Genomic DNA, 25,766 nt, shown 5'->3' on the forward strand with positions numbered 1-25,766 from the left:
CCCCTGTAAAGAGTTGGTCGAGTATGAAAAGACTGATGTTTGGGACTCGGAAAGAATAGTCTGTACCTATGGGCGAATTACTTGGGCAGAGAATGGGTCATATGGATACTGGACACCTATCTATATGTTAAACTGAATTATCCAATTACAAGCGGTGTTGGATCTGGCTGGTAAAAGGTTAGATAAGGCCCTAAACGTATTATCTGGAGCCACGGACAAACTCAGGATAGCAGTATACCAAAATAGATTGGCCCTGGATTATATCCTGGCTAAGGAGGGAGGTGTGTGTGGAAAAAAAAAATTAACCTTTCTAATTGTTGTTTACAAATGGATGAAACAGGAAAAGTCATTAAACAACTGACCACTGAAATGAGACAACTCACTCATAATGCTGACCAGAAATGGAGTGGATATAACTTTAAAGAGATCTTTTAGTGGATGGTTCCCTAAACTGCCTGGTCTGCAAGCTATAGTGGCTCTAATAGGTTTAATCGCCACAGGTTGTATCATCATCCCATGCGTTCTCCCCATCTTCATAAAAACAATAACTAACAGCCTATCATTATTAGCAAAAAGGGAGGCAGTGACACAGGTGATGGCAATGTGGGAATATGAGAGAATAACGGGTACATAACATTGGGAAACTCCTCCTAAAAGGCGGAAGAGTTTCAATGGGGGGAATAAAAGAGAATTTGTCAACTAGACAGATTCTTTGGGGTATTAAAAGTTCCTTTACCACGTGGAATGAGAAAAAGGAATGATTACCTTTAAGATTAGTTGTCCTGTTTGCCTCACCTAACTAAAACAAATAGGGTATTGGTATCAATACCCCCTGTGGGGAGGTAAATGAGTAATGAATCTCTGTTTGGGAGATTGTGTACGAGGCCTACATGACACCAGAAAGGGGTCTATGTGATAGAGGAAGGCCAGGTATTTGGGGATGATTGATAAGCTGGCTAAGAGTAGAAAAGATTGTAAACGACTGCCTTTCGGGGTTCAGATTTTTGCTTGACCAACTGCTGAACCTTTGCGCAAATAAACCTTTCCCTCTGACAAAGAGCTGGTTTTGTCACATTTTCTGCAACAGTAGGACTTAAGACAGTGCTTTACAGCCCTCTCTAAGCACTTTACAGAGTCAGTGTATTCCACCCCCCACCCCCCCGCAACAATCTGGGTCCTCATTTTACCCACCTTGGAAGGCAAAACATTAGATGTTGGGTTTAGCCAACGCAAAGTCTGGAGTCCTGGTGGACAACCATTTAGATAGGAGCCAGCCTTGGGCAGCAGCTGCCAAAAAAGCCAACACAGTTCTAGGCTGCATAAACAGAGGGATGGAATCAAGATCCCGTGAAGGGTTGATACCACTTTATAAGGCCTTGGTAAGGACACACTTGGAATACGGCATCCAGTTTTTGTTGCCACGATGTAGAAAAGATGTGGAGACTCTAGAAAGAGTGCAGAGAAGAGCAACCAAGAGGATTAGGGGACTGGAGGCTAAAACATATGAAGAACGGGTGCAGGAACTGGACATGGCTAGTTTGATGAAAAGAAGGACTAGGGGAGACATGATAGCAGTGTTTCAATATCTCAGGGGCTGCCCCAAAGAAGAGGGAGTCAAGCTATTCTCCAAGGCACCCGAGGGTAGAACAAGAAGCAATGGGTGGAAACTAATCAAGGAGAAAAGCAACTTAGAAATGAGGAGAAATTTCCTGACAGGGAGAACAATTAATCAGTGGAACTCCTTGCCTCCAGAAGTTGTGAATGCCCCAACACTGGAAGTCTTTAAGAAGATGTTGGACAGCCATTTGTCTGAAACAGTATAAGGTTTCCTGCCTAGGCAGGGAGTTGGGCTAGAAGACCTCCAAGGCCCCTTCCAACTCTGCTATTGCATTGCAAATAATTTGCCTGCCTGGATCAGATCCAGAATCCAAATTTGTACCGTCTTTCTTTCCCTCCTCTAGGGGATATGAGTAGAACACTCTGTATATTTTTGCTCCATCCCTTTCCTCCAAATTAAAGAAAGGCCTACATGTTTTTTTCCAGAAAGAAGCGATTCAATCAGGTCTCTTGGGAGTCCCTTCCCAAACTGAAGCAAAACAATTTTGCTTGAATGTCCTCAGAACTTTATTTTTTGGGTTGTGCCCTGATCTGGAGGAGCCCCTTCTCCAGTCCTTTCCCACAGAAGGGCCTGCGATGATGGTAGCAGGACGCCTATTGTCTCAGGGTACAACCCCTGGGAAAAAATAATATTAGTTACTAGCAGCCATCCACGATCACTGCAATTGGGGACTGCAGCCAAGAGATTAAAATGCGCTTGCTCCTGGGGAGGGAAGCTATGGCAAAGCTAGACAGCATCCTAAAAAGCAGAGGCATCACCCTGCCAACACAAGTGTGTATAGCCAAGGCTGTGGTTTTCCCAGTTGCAATGGATGGCTGTGAAGTTTGGACCATAAGGAAGGCTGAGCGCCAAAGAATGGAGGCCTTTGAACTCTGGTGCTGGAGAAGACTCCTGGATTGAGTCCCTTGGACTGCAAGGCCATCCAACCGGTCAGTCCTAGAAGAGGTCAACCCTGACTGCTCTTTAGAAGGCCAGGTCCTGAAGAGGAAACTCAAATCCTTTGGCCACCTGATGAGAAGGAAGGAAGGACTCCCTGGAGAAGAGCCTCATGCTGGGAACGATGGAGGGCAAAAAGAAGAAGGGAATGGCAGAGAAGGAGGTGGCTGTATGGGGTTAATGGACTCCGGAGGGTGGTAGAGGACAGGAAGGCCTGGAGGAACATTGTCCATGGGATCACGATGGGTCAGACATGACTTTGCAACTAACAACAACAAAGCAGCCATAATGACAATCAAAAAAAGTCCCTCATTCTCAGAGGGAAGTTAACTTAAATGTCCTATCTATCCAACAAGTTTGGGAAAGTTTGTTCTTCTTTCACTCAATCGTGTCTGGATCTCAGAGGCTGCCTGGACAATGCTTGTGTTTTTCAGGAGTGCTTTGATATTATCACTTTCTTGGGGCTGAGAGAAATTGATGAGCCCATGATCACCCAGCTGGCTTTTGGGCCTAAGGCAAGACTAGAATGCCTGGTCTCTTGGTGACTGGCCTAAAGTCAACTAGGAGGCTTTCATGCCTATGGAACTAGAACTCACCATCTCCTGGTGAATGGCCCAAGTCAACCAAAAAGCGTTCATGTCTAAGGCAGAACTAGAACTCACTGTCTCCTGGTAAATGTCCCAAGTCACCCAGAAGGCTTTCGTATCTAAGGCAGAACTAGAACTCACTGTCTCCTGGTCATTGGTTCAAGCCACCCAGGAGGCTTTCATGCCTAAGATGGAACTAGAACTCACCGTCTCCTGCAAAATGTCCCAAGTCAACCAAAAAGCGTTCATGTCTAAGGCAGAACTAGAACTCACTGTCTCCTAATCATTGGCCCAAGTCGCCCAGAAGGCTCTCGTATCTAAGACAGAACTAGAACTCACTGTCTCCTGGCCCAAGTCACTCAGCCAGCTTTCATGCCTAAAGCAGGACTTCAACTCCCAGTCTCCTGGTTTCTACCAGGATGCCTTAACCGCTACACCAAATTGGCTTTCTGGCTCATGTTCATGTAAATAAAATATTTTTTAAAAAGCTGACTCATGCCCGTGGCACTAACTTATTAATTACTTGTTGCACGGTTTGGCTCGGTGCTGTGGAATGTTTTCAAATATTCCCATAGTTGACTATATTCCAAATATTCAATCGAAGAAGAGAGCCAGTTTGGGAAACATGGATCTCGAGGAGAACATTCCTACCCGATGCTGTTGTGATCTAACACGTTGGATCCTTTCCAGGTAGCTCTATCCTTGACCGGTAACACGACCAAGCCAGGTACTGTAGCTACATGGTTCCTATAGCTCCAAAGCTTAGCCGCAAACCACAGCGGAACCAACACTCTCCAAAAATAGGCTAAAATATATGAAGAACGGTTGCAGGGACTGGACATGTCCAGTCTAGAGAAAAGAAGGACTGGGGCAGAGGTGGGCTGCTACCAGTTCGGGCGAACCGATAGTAGAAATTGGGACTGGATCCGCAAACCGGTAGGGACAGCAGGCTGGCCGCGCCCCCTAACCAGCTGCAGTTGCCAGCTTGTTTCTTTTTTTACTAATTTTTTCATGTTCTGCGAATGTGCAGAACAATTTGGCAATCAACTGCACACATACGAAGCGAACCAACAGCAACCCACTTCTGGACTGGAGTGACATGATAGCTAGTATTTGAGGGGCTGCCACAGAGAAGAGAGGGGTCAACGGTCAGCCTGTTTTCCAAAGCACCAAAAGAAACAGTGGATGGAAAGTAATCAAGGAGAGAAGCAACCTGGAATTGAGGAGAAAGCTCCTAACAGTGAGGACGATTAACCAGTGGAACAGCTTGCCACCAGAAGTTGTGGGTGCTCCATCCCTGGAGGTTTTTAAGAAGAGACTGGACAGCCATTTGCCTGAAATGGTTTAGGGTCTCCTGCCTGAGCAGGGGGTTGGACTAGAAGACCTCCAAGGTCCCTTTCCAAAGCTGTTAATTCTGTCAAACATAGGCATGGAATGTCAGATTCGGACTTTTACTTCACATTTAACAGAAGAGACCAACACTTTGGAAGACTTGGTGTGGTCTTGATGGTTTGGGATGGAATTCTTGACCACGCTGGCTGGAGAATTCAGAAAATTGCATCCCAACCCATTTGGCTGAGGAGAAAATTGCTATTCCAATACTAAAAAAAGATATATATTTTTTGCAATTCCAACGCTAAAAGATGTTTGAAACAAGTTGAAAGGCTTCCAGAGACCAAAATTGCTACCTAGAATAAGGGTGTTACAGTCAGCCGTCCTGCTAAGTTCTAGATGTTTGAATTATACAGGAACTTTAAAAAAATAAACATTAAAATTAATAAGGGGATCTACCCATAACTTCAAAAGAATCAAGCAAATAAAAAGCTGCAGGCACAAAGTGATGTCCAAAATGGGGACTCAATTCCAGCAATTTAGCTCAAAGCATTCCACTTCTTTTCAAACTTTCTGAAGCTTGCAGCCAAAAGTGGAAAACCTCACATTGTTTGGAATGGTTAAAACTTAAGTTACTGGAATCAGAGGTTCAATTTGGTGTTGAATCAGCAGGGGGCACACGAGCACCATTTAAAAACAAAACAAAGCAGAAAAGTAGTCTTGATAGAGACCAGGAAATAAAATCCAAAATTTGTAGGAGGGCAAAACTTTACCCTAAAGAAAAAAATAATAATATATTTTGTTTCTTGCATTCTCTAATAAGAGTAGAGTAGAGTAGAGCAGAGCAAAGCAGAGTAGAGTAAGGAATAGGAATAGAATTAGGAATTAGGAATAGGAAATAGAATAGAATAAACAGAGTTGGAAGGACCCTTGGAGGTCTTCTAGTCTAACCCCCTCCTTAGGCAGGTAACCTTATACCACTTCAGACAAATGGTTATCCAACCTCTTCTTTAAAACTTCCAGAGTTGGAGCATTCATGACTTCTGGAGGCAAGTTGTTCCACTGATTAATTGTTCAAAATGTCAGGAAATTTCTCCTTAGTCCTAGGTTGCTTCTCTCCTTGATTAATTTCCACCCATTGCTTCTTGTTTTACCCTCAGTTGCTTTGGAGAATAGCTTGACTCCCTCTTCTTTGTGGCAACCCCTGAGATATTGGAAGACTGCTATCATGTCTCCCCTAGTCCTTCTTTTCATCAGACTAGACATACCCAGTTCCTGCAACCGTTCTTCATAGGTTTCAGCCTCCAGTCCCTTAAGATTTCAGAATATATTATATGGGTTCATTGGGAAAGGGTAAATCACCCTTTTCCTTGATATTTGAAATATCTGATATACATAAAGCACAAATGCTTTGATAACTACTTTTGTTGACTTCTAAAACATTTTACCTTCAATGCACCATCTTCCTTAGAAGCACCTCACTGAGGACTACAAGCATAGGCTTTCCAAGCAGGGGGAAGACCTGCAGGAGTTCAAGGCCAGGTGCCGGCGCTTGGAGGCTCAGTGGGCCGAGATGGTCAGCCAGTTCCAGGCCCTGATGCAGTCCCACTGGAACGAAGCCCTCCGGATCTTCGCCACCAGCGGCTCTTCCCTCCAGCCTTCGCCCAAAGCCCCCTACCAGGAGGCCGAAGCAGACCCAAAGTCGGAATTTCTGCCCCCCTCTGACCCACACAAAAAGACCCCGAAGGGGGAGACTCTCTGTAGCAACACAAGCGTTCATTGCACGTATCCGTCCCAGGGGCCGTAGTTTGAGGACCCCGGATTTAAAAAATGCAAATCATTTTTCTGCAGACCACCAAAACTTTCTCGCGGACCCCCAGTTGGTGACCGCTGTTCTAGATCAAACTTTCTCTTCTTCCCCTTCTAGAAGAGCCGGGGAATGTAATTGGATCAACTAAATTGTGTGCCTCCCGACGTGATTTTTGATCTCTGTATGGATCACAGCCTAAACAAATATTCTACGCAACCGCAGAAAGAGCACACCCTTTCACAATCCTGCTCTGCTGACTCAGCCAGCCTCGGAACTAAGCCCACCCTCTGAATAAACCATCCCTTCAATTAAACACAACGCTCCTAACCGAGATATGCAGAGATATGGATTACATTTCTTTCCCTCCATAGGATTTCTCTTCCGGGGTCAAATCCAGTAGCACTTTTGCACCAGATGAAAAATAAACACACCCGAAAGGCAGGAATAACAGAGTTGGAAGGGACCTTGGAGGTCTTCTAGTCCACCCCCCCCTCCCGGCTCAAGCGGGAGACCCTAAACCATTTCAGACACATGAGGCCCTTCTTGTTCTGACCTAGGCTTCTCCAGCAGCACGAGTCCTCGTCCCGATAAACCCCTTTTAGTTTCCAAGTTTCCAAGTTTAATAAAATTTGTATGCCGCCCACTCCCATTGGGACTCTGGGTGGTTCACAACAAGACAAAGAAACATTTAAAATTTAAAAATAGAAAATGCAATATTAAAATTCCACATCATCCATTCCATCTAAGTGGGGCTGGATATCAATCAACAGCCCCGGGCCTGCCGGAACAGTCAGGTCTTGACGGCTTTACGGAAGGCCGGGAGAGTGGGTAGGGTCCGGATCTCAGCGGGTAGATCGTTCCACAGGGCCGGCGCAGCAACAGAGAAGGCCCTCCCCCGGGGAGCCACCAGCCGGCATTGTGGCTGACGGCACCCGGAGGAGGCCCAACCTGTGCGATCTTGTTGGTTGTGTTGGGAGGTAAGTGGCAGGAGGCGGTCTCTCAGGTAGCCAGGTCCTAAACCATGTAGGGCTTTAAAAGTAACGACTTTTTTCATTTACAGTGAATTCCTCTCCAGCACAGTCCTGGCCCAACTTGCTTCCAGGAGTTGCGAATGCTCCAACACTGGACGTTTTTAAGAAGATGTTGGATAACCATTTGTCTGAAGTGGTGTAGGGTTTCCTGCCTAAGCAGGGGGATGGACTAGAAGACCTCCAAGGTCCCTTCTGACTCTGTTATTCTAAAAAGCAATTTCCATACACTGAGCTTTTGAAAACTGGTCAGGGCGAGGACCGACCTAGAAATTTTCTGATGGTGAGAACAATTTAACCAGCGGGACGGATTGCCTTCAGAAGTTGTGGGTGCTCCATTTCCTTTTAAAAAAAAAAATAGTTTTTCTATTAATCACATTTCTTAGGGCTTAATAAGCATCGTGATCTCTGGGTATTTGATTTGCTTAACAATACAGATTCCATTCTTACTCTCCACCCCTTTTTTCTCCAACCACTGGTAAAATAAGTTCCATGTTCGATAATATTCTGTGTCTTCTTTCTGTTTGACCTTCAATGTAAAGTAAGTCTGTCCATTTCTGCACAATCTAAAATCTTCTTAATTATCTCTTCGTCTCGCCTTGTTTCTTCATTTTGCCAATATTGTGCAAAGATAATCTCGCTGCTGTTAAGACATGTAATACGAAATACTTACTTTCCTTATCAATTTTTTTTCCTGATATCATCCCTAATAAAAACCATCCCTGGAGATTTTGAAGAGATTAGACCATCATTTGTCTGGAGCGATATAGGATCTCCTACTTGGGCACAGGGTTGGACTAGAAGACCTCTAAGGTCCCTTCCAACACTGCTGTTCTGTTATTCTTCGTTCACAGGAGCACCGTGTTACTAATTTAACAACGGCAGTGATTCACTTAACAAGAAAGTTCGTAATTCCTACTTACGAACAAATATCTCACTTAGTCATTTAGCAACAAAACTCTGGGGCTCAATTGTGGTCGCAAGTCAAGGAGTACTACATTTTGAAAGAGGAGAAGGGCAACCTTTTTAACAGGGAACATCGGGGCCCGTTCTCCATTCCGTCCCCGCAGCCTTTGGAGCTGGAATAACAGCTGGAAAAGATATTTCCTCTCTTGTTGTGTTTCCTTCCCCCTTTCTCTCTTGGTTGGGTGGAAAAAAATAATCCACAAAAGTGGTTTGTTGAAACGATGCCTCTCGGGCTTGCTCCCAAACTCCTAATATGGGCAAGACACAGCCTTCTGGGCTCTTCCATCGGATGGCTGGAGAAATCTCCTGGAAGATGCTGACGCTGTTGCGGTTACAGCCCAAGAATTGGCCTGGCTTTTCGTGAAGGAGTTTGGGAAGTGACTTTTCGGCAACTGGGAAGTTTGATGGGGAGCGAAAAGGGCCCTTTTGTTGCCGCAATTTTGTTGTTAATTGCAAACTTGTGTCCGACCCATCGCGACCCCATGGACAATGTTCCTCTGGGCCTTCCTGTCCTCTACCATCCTCCGGAGTCCATTTATGCTCACCGCTACTGCTTCAGTGACTCCATCCAGCCACCTCCTTCTCTGTCGTCTTTTCCTTCTCCTCCTCCCCCCCTTCTCTTTTCTCTTATTCTCTACTATTCCTCCCCCCTCTCTTTCTCTCTTCACATTCCTTGACTGTTGTTGTTACTAGTTGTGAAGTTGTGTCCGACCCATGGCAACCCCATGGACAACATTCCTCCAGGCCTTCCTGTCCTCTACCATCCTCCATTGAAGCGCACGGCGGCTGCTTTGGTGACTCCATCCAGCCACCTCCTTCTCTGCCGTCCCCTTCTTCTTCTTTTGCCCTCCATCGTTCCCAGCATGAGGCTCTTCTCCAGGGAGTCCTTCCTTCTCATTAGGTGGCCAAAGGATTTGAGTTTCCTCTTCAGGAACTGGCCTTCTAAAGAGCAGTCAGGATTGATCTCCTCTAGGACTGACCGGTTGGATGGCCTTGCAGTCCAAGGGACTCAATGCAGGAGTCTTCTCCAGCACCAGAGTCCACAGGCCTCCATTCTTTGGCGCTCAGCCTTCCTTATGGTTCAACCTTCACAGCCATCCTTTGCAACTGGGAAAACCACAGCCTTGACTAGACACCCTTTTGTTGGCAGGGTGATGTCTCTGCTTTTTAGGATGCTGTCTAGATTTGCCATAGCTTCCCCCCCCCAGGAGCAATTGCAGAGGGGCTGCGAGGAAACAGCCCATTGAATCACCAAGAGGTTGGCCATCGTAGGCTTTGAGGGCTGTTAGTTTCCTTCTTTTCGATCAGGTTCCAGCGGGGTGGGAAATACTTCTGCGTCTCGTTGCCTTCAACCTTTGTTGGAGGTTGAGCAGGTCTCTGAACTCTGTGTGTATGTATGTCCACTTAGGTTCTCGGTTTCCTATAAGAGCAGGGATTTGTCTTCCTGTCAATCCCTTGCAACCTCACAAACAATCCGTCAAAGAGGGCATCTCATCCAGAAAGTATTGCACGCTCATCCTTGCAAAATAGGAAGGGCCAGAAGAGACCTATCTCCATTTCTTTCACTCTCTTCCTTTTCTTAACCACCTGACATTGTGGTTAAGTTCAGGTCATGAAGCAGGATGTAAAATGACAGTAAATGAGAAAAGTTACGTAGATAGATGGATGTCTCCTTCCACACTTCCAGATTAATCTTCTTCTTCTTCTTCTTCTTCTTTTTCTTCTTCTTCTTCTTCTTCTTCTTCTTCTTCTTCTTCTTCTTCTTCTTCTTCTTCTTCTTCTTCTTCTTCTTCTCCTCCTCCTCCTCCTCCTCCTTCTTCTCCTTCTCCTTCTCCTCTTCATCTCCTCTGTCTTCTACATCTCCTCCTTCCTCATTCTTTCCTCCTCTTCTTCTTTTCTTCTTCTTCTTCTTCCTCTTCTTCTCCTCCTCCTCTTCCTCTCCTGTCTTTTACATCTCCTCCTTCCTCATTCTTTCTTCCTCCTCTCACTCTCCTTCCTCCTCCTCCTCCTCCTCTTTTTCTTCTTCTTCTTCCCCTTCGTCTTCTTCCTTCTTCTTCTTCTTCTTCTTCTTCTTCTTCTTCTTCTTCTTCTTCTTCTTCCTCTTCTTCTCCTCCTCCTCTTCCTCTCCTGTCTTTTACATCTCCTCCTTCCTCATTCTTTCTTCCTCCTCTCACTCTCCTTCCTCCTCCTCCTCCTCCTCTTTTTCTTCTTCTTCTTCCCCTTCGTCTTCTTCCTTCTTCTTCTTCTTCTTCTTTTTCTTCTTCTTCTTCTTCTTCTTCTTCCTCTTCTTCTCCTCCTCCTCTTCCTCTCCTGTCTTTTACATCTCCTCCTTCCTCATTCTTTCTTCCTCCTCTCACTCTCCTTCCTCCTCCTCCTCCTCTTTTTCTTCTTCTTCTTCCCCTTCGTCTTCTTCCTTCTTCTTCTTCTTCTTCTTCTTCTTCTTCTTCTTCTTCTTCTTCTTCTTCTTCTTCTTCTTCCCCTCCTCCTTCTTCTCCTCCCTCTTCTTCTCCTCCTCCTCCTCCTCCCATATTTCTCCTCCTCCTCCTCCTCCTCTCTCTTAGCTTTTGCTATCAAGAAACTCTCCTACATAATTACTAATTTTAGCACAAAGGCTTGTGCAGCTGCCTGGATATAATCCTACTTCATAATAGCTGTTTTCATTTCCTTCGTTGCTTTGCAAGTACACAGAATGCTTCTGTCCCAGAGACAAAACACCTTCTGTGTGTAACTTACACACTTGGCCAAATGAAGTATTCAATTCTTCCAAGTCTCTTCTATTTTTCTTCTTCTGCATTCTCTCTTTCTCTCTGCCTCCTTCTTCAACCTACCTTCCTTTTCTCACCGTGTATTCTTGGGCGTTTAAGACCCAGCTTGTTCCTCCTCAAAATCGCTTTTGGCTTGTCTGTAACTTTAAATAGTTGTCAGCCTTGGAGCTCTTTATGACTTTGAAATAGTTCTTCCCCCCTGGAGGCTTTAGCAGCCTGATCTTGTGCACGCTTAACTCTGCACTGGGCCAGCATAGGAGAGAACTATCAGCCCTCAAGATTTAGTTGGCACTAAATTTGAAAGGAGTAAATATTTTACAAAGACAAAAGTTATTGTGACTTTCTCACTGGGGTGGGCAATAAGGGAAGAACACAACTGACCACATCTTTTTATCCAATTCTTCCTGTTCTTTAAAAGGTTTGCTTAACTAGATTATGGGATTAATCAGTCGTTGTTTTTTTTTCTGGATTTGCACACACTAGGAACAGGCTCCAGCTGTTCTTCTGCCTCACTGATGTCTGACTCCGAAGCCAGCTGATAACTGACATACGGCCCTGGCCCCCTCTCTGCCTCCGACGCAGAGCCTTCCCCAGACTCCAGGACTGGCCCATCTTCCTCCCCAACCTCCTCACTGTCTGAATCTGCTGTCAGAGCAGAATCGGGCCACAACAGATAGAAGGAACACTGTGGACTAGTAACTTGTGGGTGCATTTGCAAAACGAATGACTAGGCCAACTAAATTTAAGTTGATTATCTCTGGATGTAATTATATTTAGACATGTATTTATTTTTTGTTTTGGAACTCGTGCATGCTTTTAGTCCTGGGCTAGGTAACATTTTGGTCTCCATAGGCTAGCTTGCAACCCTCAAGGGGCCACAGGGTTTAGGGACGTTAGAATCCAATACGGGTAGTCCTCGACTTACGACCACCATTGAGGCCAAGCATTTCTGCTCCTGAAACAGAAGTGAGTTTGGCCCATTTTTATGACCTCTTCTGCCACCGTCATTAAGCGAATCGCTGCAGATGTTAAGTTAGTGACACGGTTCTTAAGCCGTCATAAATACGAGCCGGTTGTGAAGCATCTGGATTTTGATCACATGACCGCAGGAAGCCTGGGACGGTCGTGAGTGTGAAAAACGGCCCTCGGTCCCTGTTCCCTCCCGCCCAGTGCTGTTGTAACTTCGAACTGTCACTAAGTGTTGCAGGCATTGCTACAAGGACTGGTGCGAATGGGTAACAAGCGACGTTCCCGGTGCTTTTAATAGCTCGACAATGTTGTGAAATCAGCTGTGGGAAGCCTCACCCAAGAGGCCATCATGCTGGCGGTGAAGGGACCACTGCTCAAAACAATGGGTGGAAGACAGTTAGGGAGACCCAGCTGAGGCCTCCAACCTCCTGCGCTGTGTGGGGAAGCCGTGAGTCCTTCGGCCACCCCCGAAAAGAGTTCAAAATAGGTCTTCTTTCGGTGGAAGGATCGGACGGCGAAGGGAAGAGAGTTTTGCAAAAGGGAGAAATAAAATAAATCAGGAAGTATAGATATTCTACAGGGTTGACAGCGGAATCTCGACTTCATACCAGTCATCTGCCGGAGGATGTGGTGAGAACCGCACAGCTGCTTTTCAAAGTATCAGGAATGGACAGATCCTCTTCACGAGAAGGCTCGAATTTCCGCAGAAAGAGCAACTATAAAAGGGGCTGGGGAGCACCTGGTGGCAGCTCTGACAATTTATTCATTGCCTTAATGCTTTGTTGGGTCAGTTCGTGCGGAAGGAGGAAGGAGAATACAACCTGCGTTTACAAACCGTTTCTGTGTTTGGGCTGTTTTCATTAACTCTTCGGAACCTGACAGCGGAAATATTGGGGAAATAAAGGTGCGAATGGAGTTGACCTGGATATCCCAGAGGTTTCTTCTTCGGTTCCGTCGGAAGCTTCTTGAAATGAGAAGCGAGAGGTCTTCAAGGGAAAAACGAAGTCCCGCCTGCCTTTTGAAAAAGGGACCTTTGCAACAACCCCGGCCTGGATGGCTGAGAATCTCCATGGATAATTTAGCTAGGCCAGAGCTGAAGATGCTTCTGAGACAAGATAGCAGTTAGCAGTTAGACTTATATACCGCTTCATAGGGCTTTCAGCCCTCTCTAAGCGGTTTACAGAGTCAGCATATCGCCCCCAACAACAATCCGGGTCCTCATTTCACCCACCTCGGAAGGATGGAAGGCTGAGTCAACCCTGAGCCGGTGAGATTTGAACAGCCGAACTGCAGAACTGCAGTCAGCTGAAGTAGCCTGCAGTGCTGCATTTAACCACTGCGCCACCTCGGCTCTAGATAGACTTTATGGACCTCACAAATCCACCTGACCACAGGAGCTGCTGGCAGGCAGGTGAATTAATCGATACATTGAGATCGGAAGACCCGTCGACATCTGTTGTGGCCCACCAGCAGAGCTGGCAGCAGAGTCGGACAGTGAGGAGGTTGGGGAGGAACCTGGGCCAGTCCTGGAGTCTGGGGAAGGCTCGGATGAGGGCTCTGTGTCGGAGGCAGAGAGAGGGCTGAGGCTGTCTGACAGTTCTCAGCTGCCTTCAGAGTCAGGCTTCAGTGAGGCAGAGGAACAGCTGGAGCCTGTTCCCAGTGTGCGCATGCGCAGAGCTGCCAGAAGAAAAGAACAGCTCAGAAATCAGGGTCGAATTGGGAGTAGTAAGGCCACAGGTGGATGGTGAATGGCCCCTCCCATAAAGGAGGAGCGAAAGGGGAGGGAGCTTTTGCAGGAAACAATTCGTTCATTCCTTCGTTTCAGGAGTGTGAAGATCTGTCCGTGAATCTCAGAGACTCTGTGCCCAGCCTTGCCTTGCACAGCACTGCGCTTGGAAAATATTGACATGGCAGCTTTCCAAGCTAGATAAGGTCTGTGGTCATAAATATTCCTTTGAAAGACTGTTTGCCAGGCCTTTGCCTGAATGTGCATAAGAGGAATTCACATTCATTTAATAAAAAGGTCTTTGTCAGGACCAGGGACTCTGCCTCCTGCTGTTTGGGAGAAGCCAGTAGCAATAGCAGTTAGACTTATATACCGCTTCAGTGCTCTCTAAGCGGTTTACAGAGTCAGCATATCGCCCCCACAGTCTGGGTCCTCATTTTACCCACCTTGGAAGGATGGAAGGCTGAGTCAACCTTGAGCCAGTGAGATTAGAACAGCCGAACTGCAGCTAGCAGTCAGCAGAAGTGGCCTGCAGTACTGCACTCTAACCACTGTGCCACCTCGGCTCTTTCAGTCCTAGGTCAAAACAACATCAACTGAGAAAGAGAGAGGACGACATCCATCCTCTTTGGGGTTTCCCCCCCCTGAAAATTTCCCACCCTCTTCCCAAGGAAGGTCCCCTCCATTCATGCAAAGGGGGCAGGTTGTGAAAAAGAAACAGGAACTGAAGATGATCCTGGAGAGAAGAAATATATAAGGGAGGAAGGGGGCAAAGGAGGGAGAGAAGGCCGAAAGAAGTATCCATGGTTAGCAAAGTTGGATCGGGGTTCATGGCATCCAGAGAGGAGGGGGAAAAAGGCAGGTTAACATTCCAAGCAATGGATTGGAAAATGAGATCTTAACTTCCTACCTTGGCGTCTTTCACACATGTCATCCCCATAAGTTTATTTTTTTAACACTGTCTCTCCCTAGGAAACATTTTAAATTGGGTTTAGATGGCTGCATTTCAACAAACAATAACACAACACTTTGCAGTAGTCTTCATTTTTTTTTTTTAAAAAAGAGATTTTTTTCCCCACCCCCAGTTTTGGAACACATGATCTGGAAAGAAGAGGCAGGGGAAAGAAAAGAGAGGGTGGTGGTGGAATTGCTTTCCATCACATCTGGAAGTGGGGGGAGGGAATGAAAAGAGAAGTAAACACAGCCTTAAATCAAAAAAGCCCATTCACGTTGCTGGTACTAATGAAGTCTGGAGTTATTTTTACCCGCTTTGGGCAAAACGCCCGTGTGGGTCATACTGGCAGAAGCTGCCAGGGAGGGGGAGGGGGGAGTTGGCCAGTCAACGCCCCATCAGCAGTTTCATCAGCTGCTTCAGCTGGGCCAGAAAGAAACCCCCAAAAAACACTGCACTTTTTTTCTGTGAGATTATTGCAGTTTTCTCTTTCCACAAAATGCTTTTTCCCCTTGTCTCTTTTTCTCTCTCAATCTCTCTCGTTCATCCGTCTATAGGTATCTGTCTGTCTGACTATCCATCCTTCATCCATCTTTCTCTTTTCCTTTCTTTCTTTCTCTTCCAGTCTTTCAATCTCTCTCTCTTTCTATCTTTCATCTCTATTATCTACCTTTCTATTTCTATCCCTCTTTCTCTCTCTCACATCTCTTAATCCCTCTCTCTTTTTATCTTTCATCTCTATTATCTATCTTTCTATTTCTATCCCTCTTTCTCTCTCACACATCTCTTAATCCCTCTCTTTTTATCTTTCATCTCTATTATCTTTCTATTTCTATCCCTCCTTCTCTTTCTTTCTCTCACATCTCTTAATCCCTCTCTCTTTCTATCTTTCATCTCTATTATCTATTTTTCTATTTCTATCCCTCTCTTTCCCTTTCTATGTCTCTCTCATCTCTCTATATACATATCTTTCATTGCTATCTCTATGCGTCTGTCTGTCTGTCTGTCTGTCTGTCTGTCTGTCTGTCTGTCTGTCTATCTATCTATCTATCTATCTATCTATCTATCTATCTATCTATCTATCTATCATCCATCCATCCATCATTTGCTCTTTCCCCTTTGGATTTGGGTAATAAAACACCTGCAAGAAAACAACCAAGCTCAGAGAGCTCCAAGGACCCCACAGTCCTCCTCCTCCCCCTCTTCTTCCTCCTCCCAGCAAATCCTTCTAGCACTGATGGCGTTACCTAGTTGGGTCATGAGACGCCTGCAAGAAAACAAGCCAGCTCAGAGAGCACCAAGGACCCCACAGTCCTCCTCTTCTTCCTCCTCCCCCTCCTCCCTGCAAACCCCACACCCTTCTAGCACTGATGGTGTTACCTAGTTGGGTCATGAGACGCCTGCAAGAAAACAAGCCAGCTCAGAGAGCACCAAGAGCCCTCGTTCCAACCCTGAGCTAGAAATATTCTCCTTTACCCGTTAATCTTGGGCTCGCAGAATCTCCTTCCTCCCATCCCTACGGATGCATTCATCCTTCCCTTTCTGTGTCTCCTGCTTTTCCTCCCCTGGAATTTGCAGACACAACCAGCCCCCTGTCCCTCCCCCAACCCCCTCTTCCTCCCCCCGCTTCACAATCCAGCTGTCTATTCTAGCCACGGCTAGAATAATTGTGGAAATTCAAGCATAAGTGGCCTTCCCTGAACAAACTTTAGCCAGGAACTTAGCACCCGGATGGGGAGAATGCTGCTAGAAATCCACATTCCAGAAGCCACTTCTTGATCCTGGGGTTAAAAAAAGGCCCTTTGAGACACACCAGATCTGCCAAAGCAATTTGCGATCCTGGGGGCCAGGGGTTATCTTTACATACAGGCGGCACTCCTTGACTTCAGACGGCCATTGAGGCCAAGGTTTCTGTCGCTAAGCGAGGCGGTGCTTAAGAGAGCCAATATTGAAAAACCACAAGCCACCCGATGGGTGTGAACATGCGTTGCCAGCAAAATATGATTCACGTTGACTTCCCCCCCACCTTCCTCTTGAGATTTTAAACCGTAGAAAAATCACAGCTGCTCCTTTGGAGGATGGCCAGGAATGCATGAGCCCACAGGCAGAGAAGGAGAGCTCAGATGGGACTCATTTCCAGCTCCCCAATTGAAAGCACTTCGCCCTGGGTAAATTTAGACTTCTAACAGGATTCTATAAATTCTATTTCCTTTCCGGATTGAACCCCCCCCCCTCTCTCCATTTTTTTCCTCTCTCTCTTTCTTTGTCTCTCTCTCTCTCTCTCTCCATCTCTCTCTGTCTCTCTCTTTCTTTGTCTCTCTCTCTCTTTCTCCATCTCTCTCTCTTTCTCCATCTCTCTGTCCTCTCTGTCTTCTCTTTCTTTGTCTCTCTCTCTCCATCTCTCTCTCTCTCCATCTCTCTCTGTCTCTCTCTTTCTTTGTCTCTCTCTCTCTCTCTCCATCTGTTTCCATCTCTCTCTTTCTCCATCTCTCTCTGTCTCTCTTTCTTTGTCTCTTTCTCTTTCTCCATCTCTCTTTCTTTCTCCATCTCTCTTTCTCCATCTCTCTCTCTCTTTCTTTGTCTCTCTCTCTCTTTCTCCATCTCTCTCTCTCCATCTCTCTCTTTCTTTCTCTCTCTCTCTCAGAATATTCATTCTGTTTTGCTTTTCGAAAACCTTAGTTCCCCTTTCTTTAAATTGTCTGCTCGTGTCTTCATCGCGGGCCGACAGTCTAAATGAGCGCGGATGATGTTATCCAGTTTGGTCATGAAACATCTGCATGACAACTACCAAACTTGGGCAGCACCAAGGATCCACCATCCTTTTCCTCCTCCTCCACTCTGCAAACCCCTCTCCCTTTCAGCACTGATAATGTTATCTAGTTGGGTCACGAACCCCAGCGCGAAAAACACCAAGCTCAGAGAGCACCACTGTACTTTTTCTCCTCCTCTTTCTCTTCCTCCTCCTCCACTCCACAAATCCCACTCCCTTCCAGCACTGATAATGTTATCTAGTTGGGTCGTGAAACGTCTGCAAGAAAGCAACCAAGCTTCAGAGCATCAAGGATCCCACTCTCCAGTACTGGAAGAAGGAAGAATTGCCTACTATTCAAGAATGGACGTTAAAAGTAGTAAATTTAGCAGAGATGGCCAAAATCTCATCATATTTGAAGGACCATTCAGATAAGAAATATAAGTTGGAATGGAGAAGATGGATTGATCACATTCAAAATAAATATCGGACTAAGAAATTTCAATTAGCTTATGAATGAACAAGGAATGTTATAATTTATCTAAATTTAGTTTAATAAAAGGGGAGTTAAAGTACAAGAGGGAGGTAGGATGCTATATTTAGTTAGCTTATGTTAGTATATGATTGTTAAATGTTTATACCTTGTATTTTGCTCTGGGAAGTTGGGGGGAGGGAGGGTTGGAGGGGGAGGAGGATTGGGGTGGGGAGAGAGAAGGGGAAATATTTGTAAAACTTATTAAAACTTTTCAAACAAAAAAAAAGGATCCCACTCTCCTCCTCCTCCTCCGTGCAAATCTCATTCTCTTCTAGCACTGATGATGCTCCCTAGTTGGGTCACGAAACGTCTGCAAGAAAACCACCCAGCTCGGAGAATATCAAGAACCCCACCATCCTCCCACCCTCCTCCTTGCAAATCCCATTCTCTTTTAGCACTGATGATGCTCCCTAGCTGGGTCACGAAACATCTGCAAGAAAACCACCCAGCTCAGAAAGCACCATGGACCCCACAGTTCAACCCTGAGCTACGGCTATTTTATTGCATCTTGCATCCTTATTCACGTATTGTCTAACATGCCTTCTCGGCTAAACTGGATTTTTGTTTCAAAACTTCTATTCACGTTGCCTGGTACACTTTCCAACTGGACCAGGGAAACATGACTATAGGTTTTCCTGGCACAGGGCTGGCTGGTGTGAAACTGTCAATCCGAGATGGGGGCATTGACTATCGACATGGTTATTCATCTACTCTGCCCAAACAGCTTCGTGACTCACACCGGAGCGATCCTCCCTTCCCCTCTTTCTCTCTGCTCTGTTATGGCTAGGAGTTCAACTCATTTCAGCTCCCAAGGAAGGCCTGCCACACGCAACAGCTGTGTCCCCTCATGTCTGTTCTTCCCAAGAGCATGAAGCAAACTCCTTGTCCCGACAAAAACCCCTTTTATTAATTTGCTGTGAATTCTGCTCATTCCCCTCCAGCAAAGTCTTTCGAGGGAGGATTTACGGTCACAGACCTTATCTGGCTTGGAAAGCTGCCAGGCCGATCTCTGCAGAACTTGGCAAGGAGCCTCGGAGAGTCACAAACCAATTACAGGAACTAATTGCCTCCTGCAAACTCCACTCCCCTTTCGCTCCTCTTTTATTCCCTCTGGGAGGGGCCGTTTATCGTCCACCTGTGGCCTTACTCCCAAGTCGACCCCTGTTCCTTAGCTGCTTCCTTCGTCTGGCAACTCTGTGCATGCGCACACTGGGAACAGGCTCCAGCTGTTCTTCTGCCTCACTGATGTCTGACTCTGAAGGCAGCTGATAACTGTCAGATGGCCCTGGCCCCCTCTCTGCCTCCGACACAGAGCCCTCATCCGAGCCTTCCCCAGACTCCAGGACTGGCCCATCTTCCTCCCCAACCTCCTCACTGTCCGAATCTGCCGCCAGCTCCACTGGCCACTGGAGGGCTATAACAAAACCACTTGCACACACATTAGACCCAAAGCTAGCACAGAAGGGGCTTTTCACATGACACTGATTTTAGTTGCATTGCTAAGACTGGTTTGATTTTTTTTTTTTCAGATGCTCCTATGTGTTGGGCTCACCCGGAGAAGGGGTTAATTCAGTGAGCCCAACGTGATTTTAAGAAGCTGAAGCAATGAGCGATGACAGCTTTCTAGTTAACACTGTGCCCCGTTTTAGCCAATCCAGAGCAGACACAAGGCTGCAACCGGCCTTTTTGCTTTGCCAGGATTCCACTCTTCAATTCATGCTATAAAAAGAATCTCGTTTAAAGCCCGGGGAATGCAGTGGATTAATATATAGAGAAAGCACTCAACTATACCAGAAACTGGGCTGATTTGGTGTCATTGTGATGTTCCTAAAAAAATCCAGCCATTTATTGAGTGCCGTCAGAAGAAAAATATTCTTTTTTTTTTTTTAAGGCAATGGCCTTTTTAAAAATATTCTCATGTCCGAATCTTCGTAAAATAATTCAAAAGACCAAAGAGAGGCAGATGGGTGTAGTAGTGAAGACAAAAGGCTAGAAACTAGGTAGCTGTGAATTCTAGTCCTGCCTTAGCCACAAAAGGCAGCTGGGTGACTTTGGGCCAATCACCAGGAGACTGGGAGTTCTAGTTCTCTCTTAGGCATGGAAACCAACTTGGTGACCTTTGGCCAATCACTAGGAGACTGGGAGTTCTAGTCCTGCCTTAGGCATGAAAGTCAGCTGGGTGACTTTGGGCCAATCACCAGGAGACAGGGAGTTCTAGTCCTGCCTTAGGCATGAAAGCCAGTTCAGTGACTTTGGGCCACTCACCAGGATACGGTGAGTTCTAATTCTCTCTCAGGCATGAAAGCCAACTGGGTGAGCTTGGGCCAATCACCAGGAGACTGGGAGTTCTAGTTCTCTCTTAGGCATGGAAACCAACTTGGTGACCTTTGGCCAATCACTAGGAGACTGGGAGTTCTAGTCCTGCCTTAGGCATGAAAGTCAGCTGGGTGACTTTGGGCCAATCACCAGGAGACTGGGAGTTCTAGTCCTGCCTTAGGCACAAAAGCCAATCCGGTGACTTTGGGCCACTCACCAGGATACGGTGAGTTCTAGTTCTCTCTTAGGCATGAAAGCCAACTGGGTGACTTTGGGCCAATCACCAGGAGACTGGGAGTTCTAGTCCTGCCTTAGGCACGAAAGCCAGTTCGGTGACTTTGGGCCACTCACCAGGATCCGGCGAGTTCTAGTTCTCTCTTAGGCATGAAAGCCAACTGGGTGAGCTTGGGCCAATCACCAGGAGACAGGGAGTTCTAGTCCCATCTTAAGCATGAAAGCCAGCGGGGTGGCTTTGCCCCTCCCCCTCTCCCCCCCCTCCATCCCTCCCTCCCTCTCAGTGTTGTGGTGGGAGAAAATAGAAGGAGGAAGGAATATTACCTACGTTCACTTCCTTGAAATAATAGGTAACCCTAATCCTGAGTTATTTATAAAAATAATGAAGACGAGGGGAGGGGGGGGACATAAAGGTTAGGTTTACTGTACAGAATAACTTCTTGTTACTCAGTTTCACGATTTGCCCCATGCAATAATAGTATGCGTAGATTTACTTTTCTTTTTCGCAAGCAACATAGTAGCTACTGGGTGTTGTGTATACGCTGTGATAAGAGAGAGAGAGAGATAACTCAATTCATCACCACAAGCCCCCATAACCTTAACACCCTTCAGCTCTAGCTAATCCTACTGAAGCTCCTCTGCTGAATATATTTGCAAGCGACGTAATTATTTGCATGGCGTTGGTGCAGAAAGCAGAGGAGCAGGGCTTAGCAGGGAAGGTGGCAACCTGAAATGCATTTGTCATTCAGTCACACCATAAAGCCGAACAAAACAAATGCATCTGGATTGCCAAAGTTTCACTCCAGGCAGTGAAACCTTGCAAAGGACTTTAGGAAAACTTGATCTACCTTTCCGACAAAGATTTCACAACAGGTTTTGACTACTTTTTTTTTTAATTCTCTGAAATCCTCCCAAACAATGGGGAGATTGCCATGGGAAGGAGGGAAGAAGGAAGGAAGGAAAGAAGGAAAGAGAGGGAAGAGGGAGGGAAGGAGGAAAGAAAAGAAGGGAAAAAAGGAAAGAGAAGGAGGGAAGGAGGAGGACAGGGAGGGAAGAGGGAGCGGAGGAAGAAAGAAGGAAGGAGAAGGAGGGAAGGCAGGAAGGAAAGGGGGAGGAAGGGGGAAGGAAGGAAGGAAGGAAAAGGAAATAGAGGGTGGGAAGAGGACAGGGAGGGAAGGAGGAAAGAAAGAAGTAAGGAAAGAAAAGAGAGGTAGGGAGGACAGGAAGGAAAGAGGGAGGGAAGGAGGAAAGAAGAAAGGAAGGAAAAAGGAAAGAGAAGGAGGGAAGGAGGAGGACAGGAAGGGAAGAGGGAGGGGAGGAGGAGAGGAAAGAGAGGGATGGAGGTAGGGAGACAGGGAGGGAAGAGGGAAGGAAGGAAGAAAGAAGGAAGGAGAAGGAGGGAAGGCAGGAAGGAAAGAGGGAGGAGGAAGGAAAGAAGGAAATAGAGGGAGGGAGGAGGACAGAGAGGAAAGGAGGAAAGAAAGAAGGAAGGAAGGAAAGAAAAGAGAGGGAGGGAGGAGGACAGGGAGGGAAGGAAGGAAGGAAAGAGGGAAAGAAGGAATTCCCCTCATCCTCAGTCGAAGTAGCTCTCCGTTCCGCCGACACCCCCCAACTTTCCAGCCTCCAATACCTGATTGGGCGCTCAAAACCAGACAGACACCGTAGCGCTCCTTTAGCAAAAGGTCCCATCTGTACTCTTTCTTTCTTTCTTTCTTTCTTTCTTTCTTTCTTTCTTTCTTTCTTTCTTTCTTTCTTTTTCTTTCTTTCTTTCTTTTTCTTTCTTCCTTCCCTCCCCCCTCGCTCCCCACGAACGCCACACCTCCCCAATCCCTCTTCACCTCCCTCCCCAAATCTCTCCATCTCCATCTCCTCCCCCATTCCCGCTTCCCCTCCTTTGCCCGGGCCCCCTTCGCGAGCTGGAAAAAAGGACCCCCGGCGTAGCCCAAGCGCAGCGCCCCCATCGGAAGTGTGGGGGCGCTTCCCCCCCGTTTCCCCGCTGGATCTCCCCAACCTTTTGGGTTTTTCCCCCCTGGGATCCTACCTAGCTGGGCAGTGGATGAAGCAAACGGCGGCTGTGCAAGAATCCCAGGCGGCGGAGACTGCAGAGAAAGGGAGAAAGAGCGGACTGGGCTGGGCTGGGTTGGGAGTGGTAGGGCATAGGACACCCCCCCCCCCCGCTTCTCCTCCTCCGCCCTGCGCTCCGCCCTGCGCTCTGGAGGCTGCGGGCGACGTAGAAGCGGCTCCGGGGCGGAGGCTGGGCAGGATACCGGCAATGTTTCAACTCCGCCCGATCCGTTGCAAAGTGGGTCTCTCGTGCGTAAAGCTGGGAACTAATCATGGAGAAAATCAAGTTGGTAGTAAGGAGAAATGAAAGAGGATTAGGGGACTGGAGGCCAAAACCTAGGAAGAACGGTTGCAGGAACTGGGAATGATGTCTATGAAAAGAAGGACTAGGGGAGACAAGATAGCTGTCTTCTAAAATCTCAGGGGATGCCCCAAAGAAGAGGGAGTCAAACTATTCCCCAAAGCACCCGAGGGGAGTTCAAGAAGCAATGGGTGGAAATTAATCAAGGGGAGAAGCAATTTAGAACTGAGGAGAAACTTCCTGACAGGGAGAACAATTAATGACTGGAATAACTTGCCTCCAGAAATTGTGAATGCTCCAACACTGGAGGTTTTAAAGAAGAGGTTGTTATCCAATATCTTCTTAAAAACCTCCAGTGTTGGGCTAGATGACCTCCAAGACCCCTTCCTGCTCTAGTTTGATATTCTCCAAAGGGCCAGAAGGCAGGACAGAAGCAATGGGTGGAAACTAACCAAGGAGAGAAGCAACTTAGAACTAAGGAGAAATTTCCTGACAGTGAGAACAATTAATCAATGGAACAACTTCCCACCAGAAGTTGTGAATGCTCCAACACTGGAGGTTTTCAAGAAGAGATTGGGCAGCCACTTGTCTGAAATGGCATAGGGTCTCCTGCTTGAGCAGGGGGTTGGACTAGATGACCTCCAAGGTCTCTCCCAACTCTGTTATTCTTTAAACCATCTTTCCAAGCAGTTTCCATGTTTCCAGTGTCTTTCTCCCCACTTGGAACTGAACCCAGATGGATGTTTCTTCCGACCAAAGCTTCCCTTTTTATGGTTAACCTCAGAACGTCGGAGGAAGAACTTGGAAAGAGTGAGTCACTTCGCCGAAGAGGAAGGAAAGAAAGAAAAAAAAAGGAGGATCCAACTTCAAAAGGAACTTTTCTGGAGGAACCACATTACAAGCCCAAGAACAGTGGGAAAGGCATGCAGACACTCTCACAAAAGGAAGAACAGTCTAAAGAATTCTCCAAAGTTAATCACTCTTTTTTCACGACTCTCTTCATTAGATATACCATACCCAACAATTTTATATATGGCCATTTCTGGCTGCAGTTCCTGTAGGCTAAAACATACGAGGAATGGTTGCAGGAACTGGGCTTGGCTAGTCTACTGAAGAGAAGGACCAGGGGAGACAGGAGAACAGTCTTCCAATATTTGAGGGGCTTATTTCAACCTGGAAATAAGGAGGAACTTTCTGACAGTGAGAGCAGTCAACCCATGGAACAGAAGTTGCTTTCAGGAGTTGTGGGAGCTTCATCACTGGGAGCTTTCAAGAAGAGATTGGGCAGCCACCTGTCAGAAATAGTATAGGGTTCTCTGCCTGGGTAGGGGGGTTGGACTAGATGACCTACAAGGTCCCTTCCAACTCTGTTAATCTGTAAAGGATATTGAGACTCTAGAAAGAGTGCAGAGAAGAGATGATGAGGGGACTGGTGGCTAAAACATACAATGAACAGTTGCAGGAACTGGGCATGGCTAGTCTAGAGAAGAGAAGGACCAGGAGAGACAGGATAGCATCTTCCAATATTTGAGGGGCTGCCCCAGAGCGGAGGGAGGGGGCAAGCTATTTTCCAAAGCACCCGAAGGCCAGACAAGGAAGAATGGATGGAAACTGACCAAGGAGAGATTCAACCTGGAAATAAGGAGGAATTTTCTGACAGTGAGAACCATCAACCTATGGAACAGAAGTTCCTTTTGGAAGTTCACTGGAGGCTTTCAAGAAGAGACTGGACTGCCATTTGTCAAAAATGGTGTAGGATCTCCTGCTTGGGCAGGGGGTTGGACTAGATGACCTATAAGGTCCCTTCCAACTCTCTTAATCTAAAAACATTTTTTTAAAAATGTGGGGTGACCAAGACCTGCTTGCTCCGTTACGCAGTGCTAGGGATTCGAACCGCTGAACTGCTGACCTTTCTGATCGGCAACCTCAGCGTCTTAGCCACTGAGCCACCGCGTCATTCAACCAGACATACCCAATTTCTGCAACCGTTCTTCGCTTCACTAAACGCCGGGGAACTTTGCCCGTTTCCTTCGGCAGGTGAAGCACCCAACCGCTTCGCACACAAATAAATGTGCGATAGGCAAATGTGCAGATAATACAACATTGTTCCTTCTCTGAAAGTCTTTGTGTGCCTCCGGCTCCACGAAGAAGTAGAAGCTTTTGGGAACAACAATAGCTTTATTTGTCGAACAATTTCTGAGGCAACAAGCCCTTTGTCTGATCATAGGAAAATTGCACGATTTTGACTCCAAAGAGCAATAGAAACCGCTGTACTTGCCCGAAAAAATACACATTTTGGAATTGTTTGAGAAGTCAGGTTCTTAGGCCAAGATCTTGGAATGCCTTTGTCCTTAATAATCCTCAACTTAAAAGGGATTTTTTGACTGCTGTTTTTCACTCTTATGACCGCTGCCGCATTCCCCGCGATCACGAGATCAAAAATCGGACGCTGGGCAACTGGTTCATATTTATGACGGTCGCAGTGTCCGGGTGAGGTGGTGATGATCCCCTTTTGCGACCGTCTGACAAGCAAAGTCAGTGGGGATCCCGGAGTCGCTTAACAAATGTGTTAGTAACACAGTGCATTAAACTTGCTACGGTGGCCCAGAGGTGGAACTCTTGCTTCGCAATCCGGAGGCTGTGAGTTTGATTCTAGGTAGAGGCAGATCTCTCTCTCTCTCTCTCTCTCTGGGCACACTAATAGATCTGTTGAACAAAACTCTGCATTGGCGACAGGAAGGGCATCTGGCCAGTAAATACTCAGCTGCATTTGATTGTTCAGACTCTTCCTGGTAAGGGATTAGGGATTTTATTATTATTTTATTAATCGACATTTTATTATATAGTCTCCCAAGGGGGCTCCTGCTTGATGCGACTT

General features: G+C 46.6%; 1 protein-coding gene across 2 annotated transcripts in view; it reads right to left on the bottom strand.

The window, feature by feature from the left end:
* GSN (gelsolin) overlaps positions 1 to 22,699 on the bottom strand; it is a 49,849-nt gene extending 27,150 nt beyond the window's left edge. Inside the window, exon 1 of one of the 2 annotated variants that reach the window (XM_087704755.1) lies at positions 22,565 to 22,699. Coding sequence is in view for 1 of the 2 variants with exons in the window: in XM_087704754.1 (XP_087560880.1) it covers positions 14,648 to 14,677 (30 nt within the window). In the remaining variant the exon portion in view is untranslated. Of the gene's footprint in view, positions 1 to 14,647; positions 14,693 to 22,564 lie in introns of those variants that run through there. The other variant, XM_087704754.1, reaches the window with a different exon arrangement.
* Positions 22,700 to 25,766: the final 3,067 nt, after the last annotated feature.

The sequence above is a fragment of the Thamnophis sirtalis genome, unplaced genomic scaffold, assembly GCF_051295495.1.
Source record: "Thamnophis sirtalis isolate CommonGarterSnake01/CBP01778 unplaced genomic scaffold, rThaSir2_p1.2 scaffold_2, whole genome shotgun sequence".
In the NCBI taxonomy this organism is placed as follows: domain Eukaryota; kingdom Metazoa; phylum Chordata; class Lepidosauria; order Squamata; family Natricidae; genus Thamnophis; species Thamnophis sirtalis.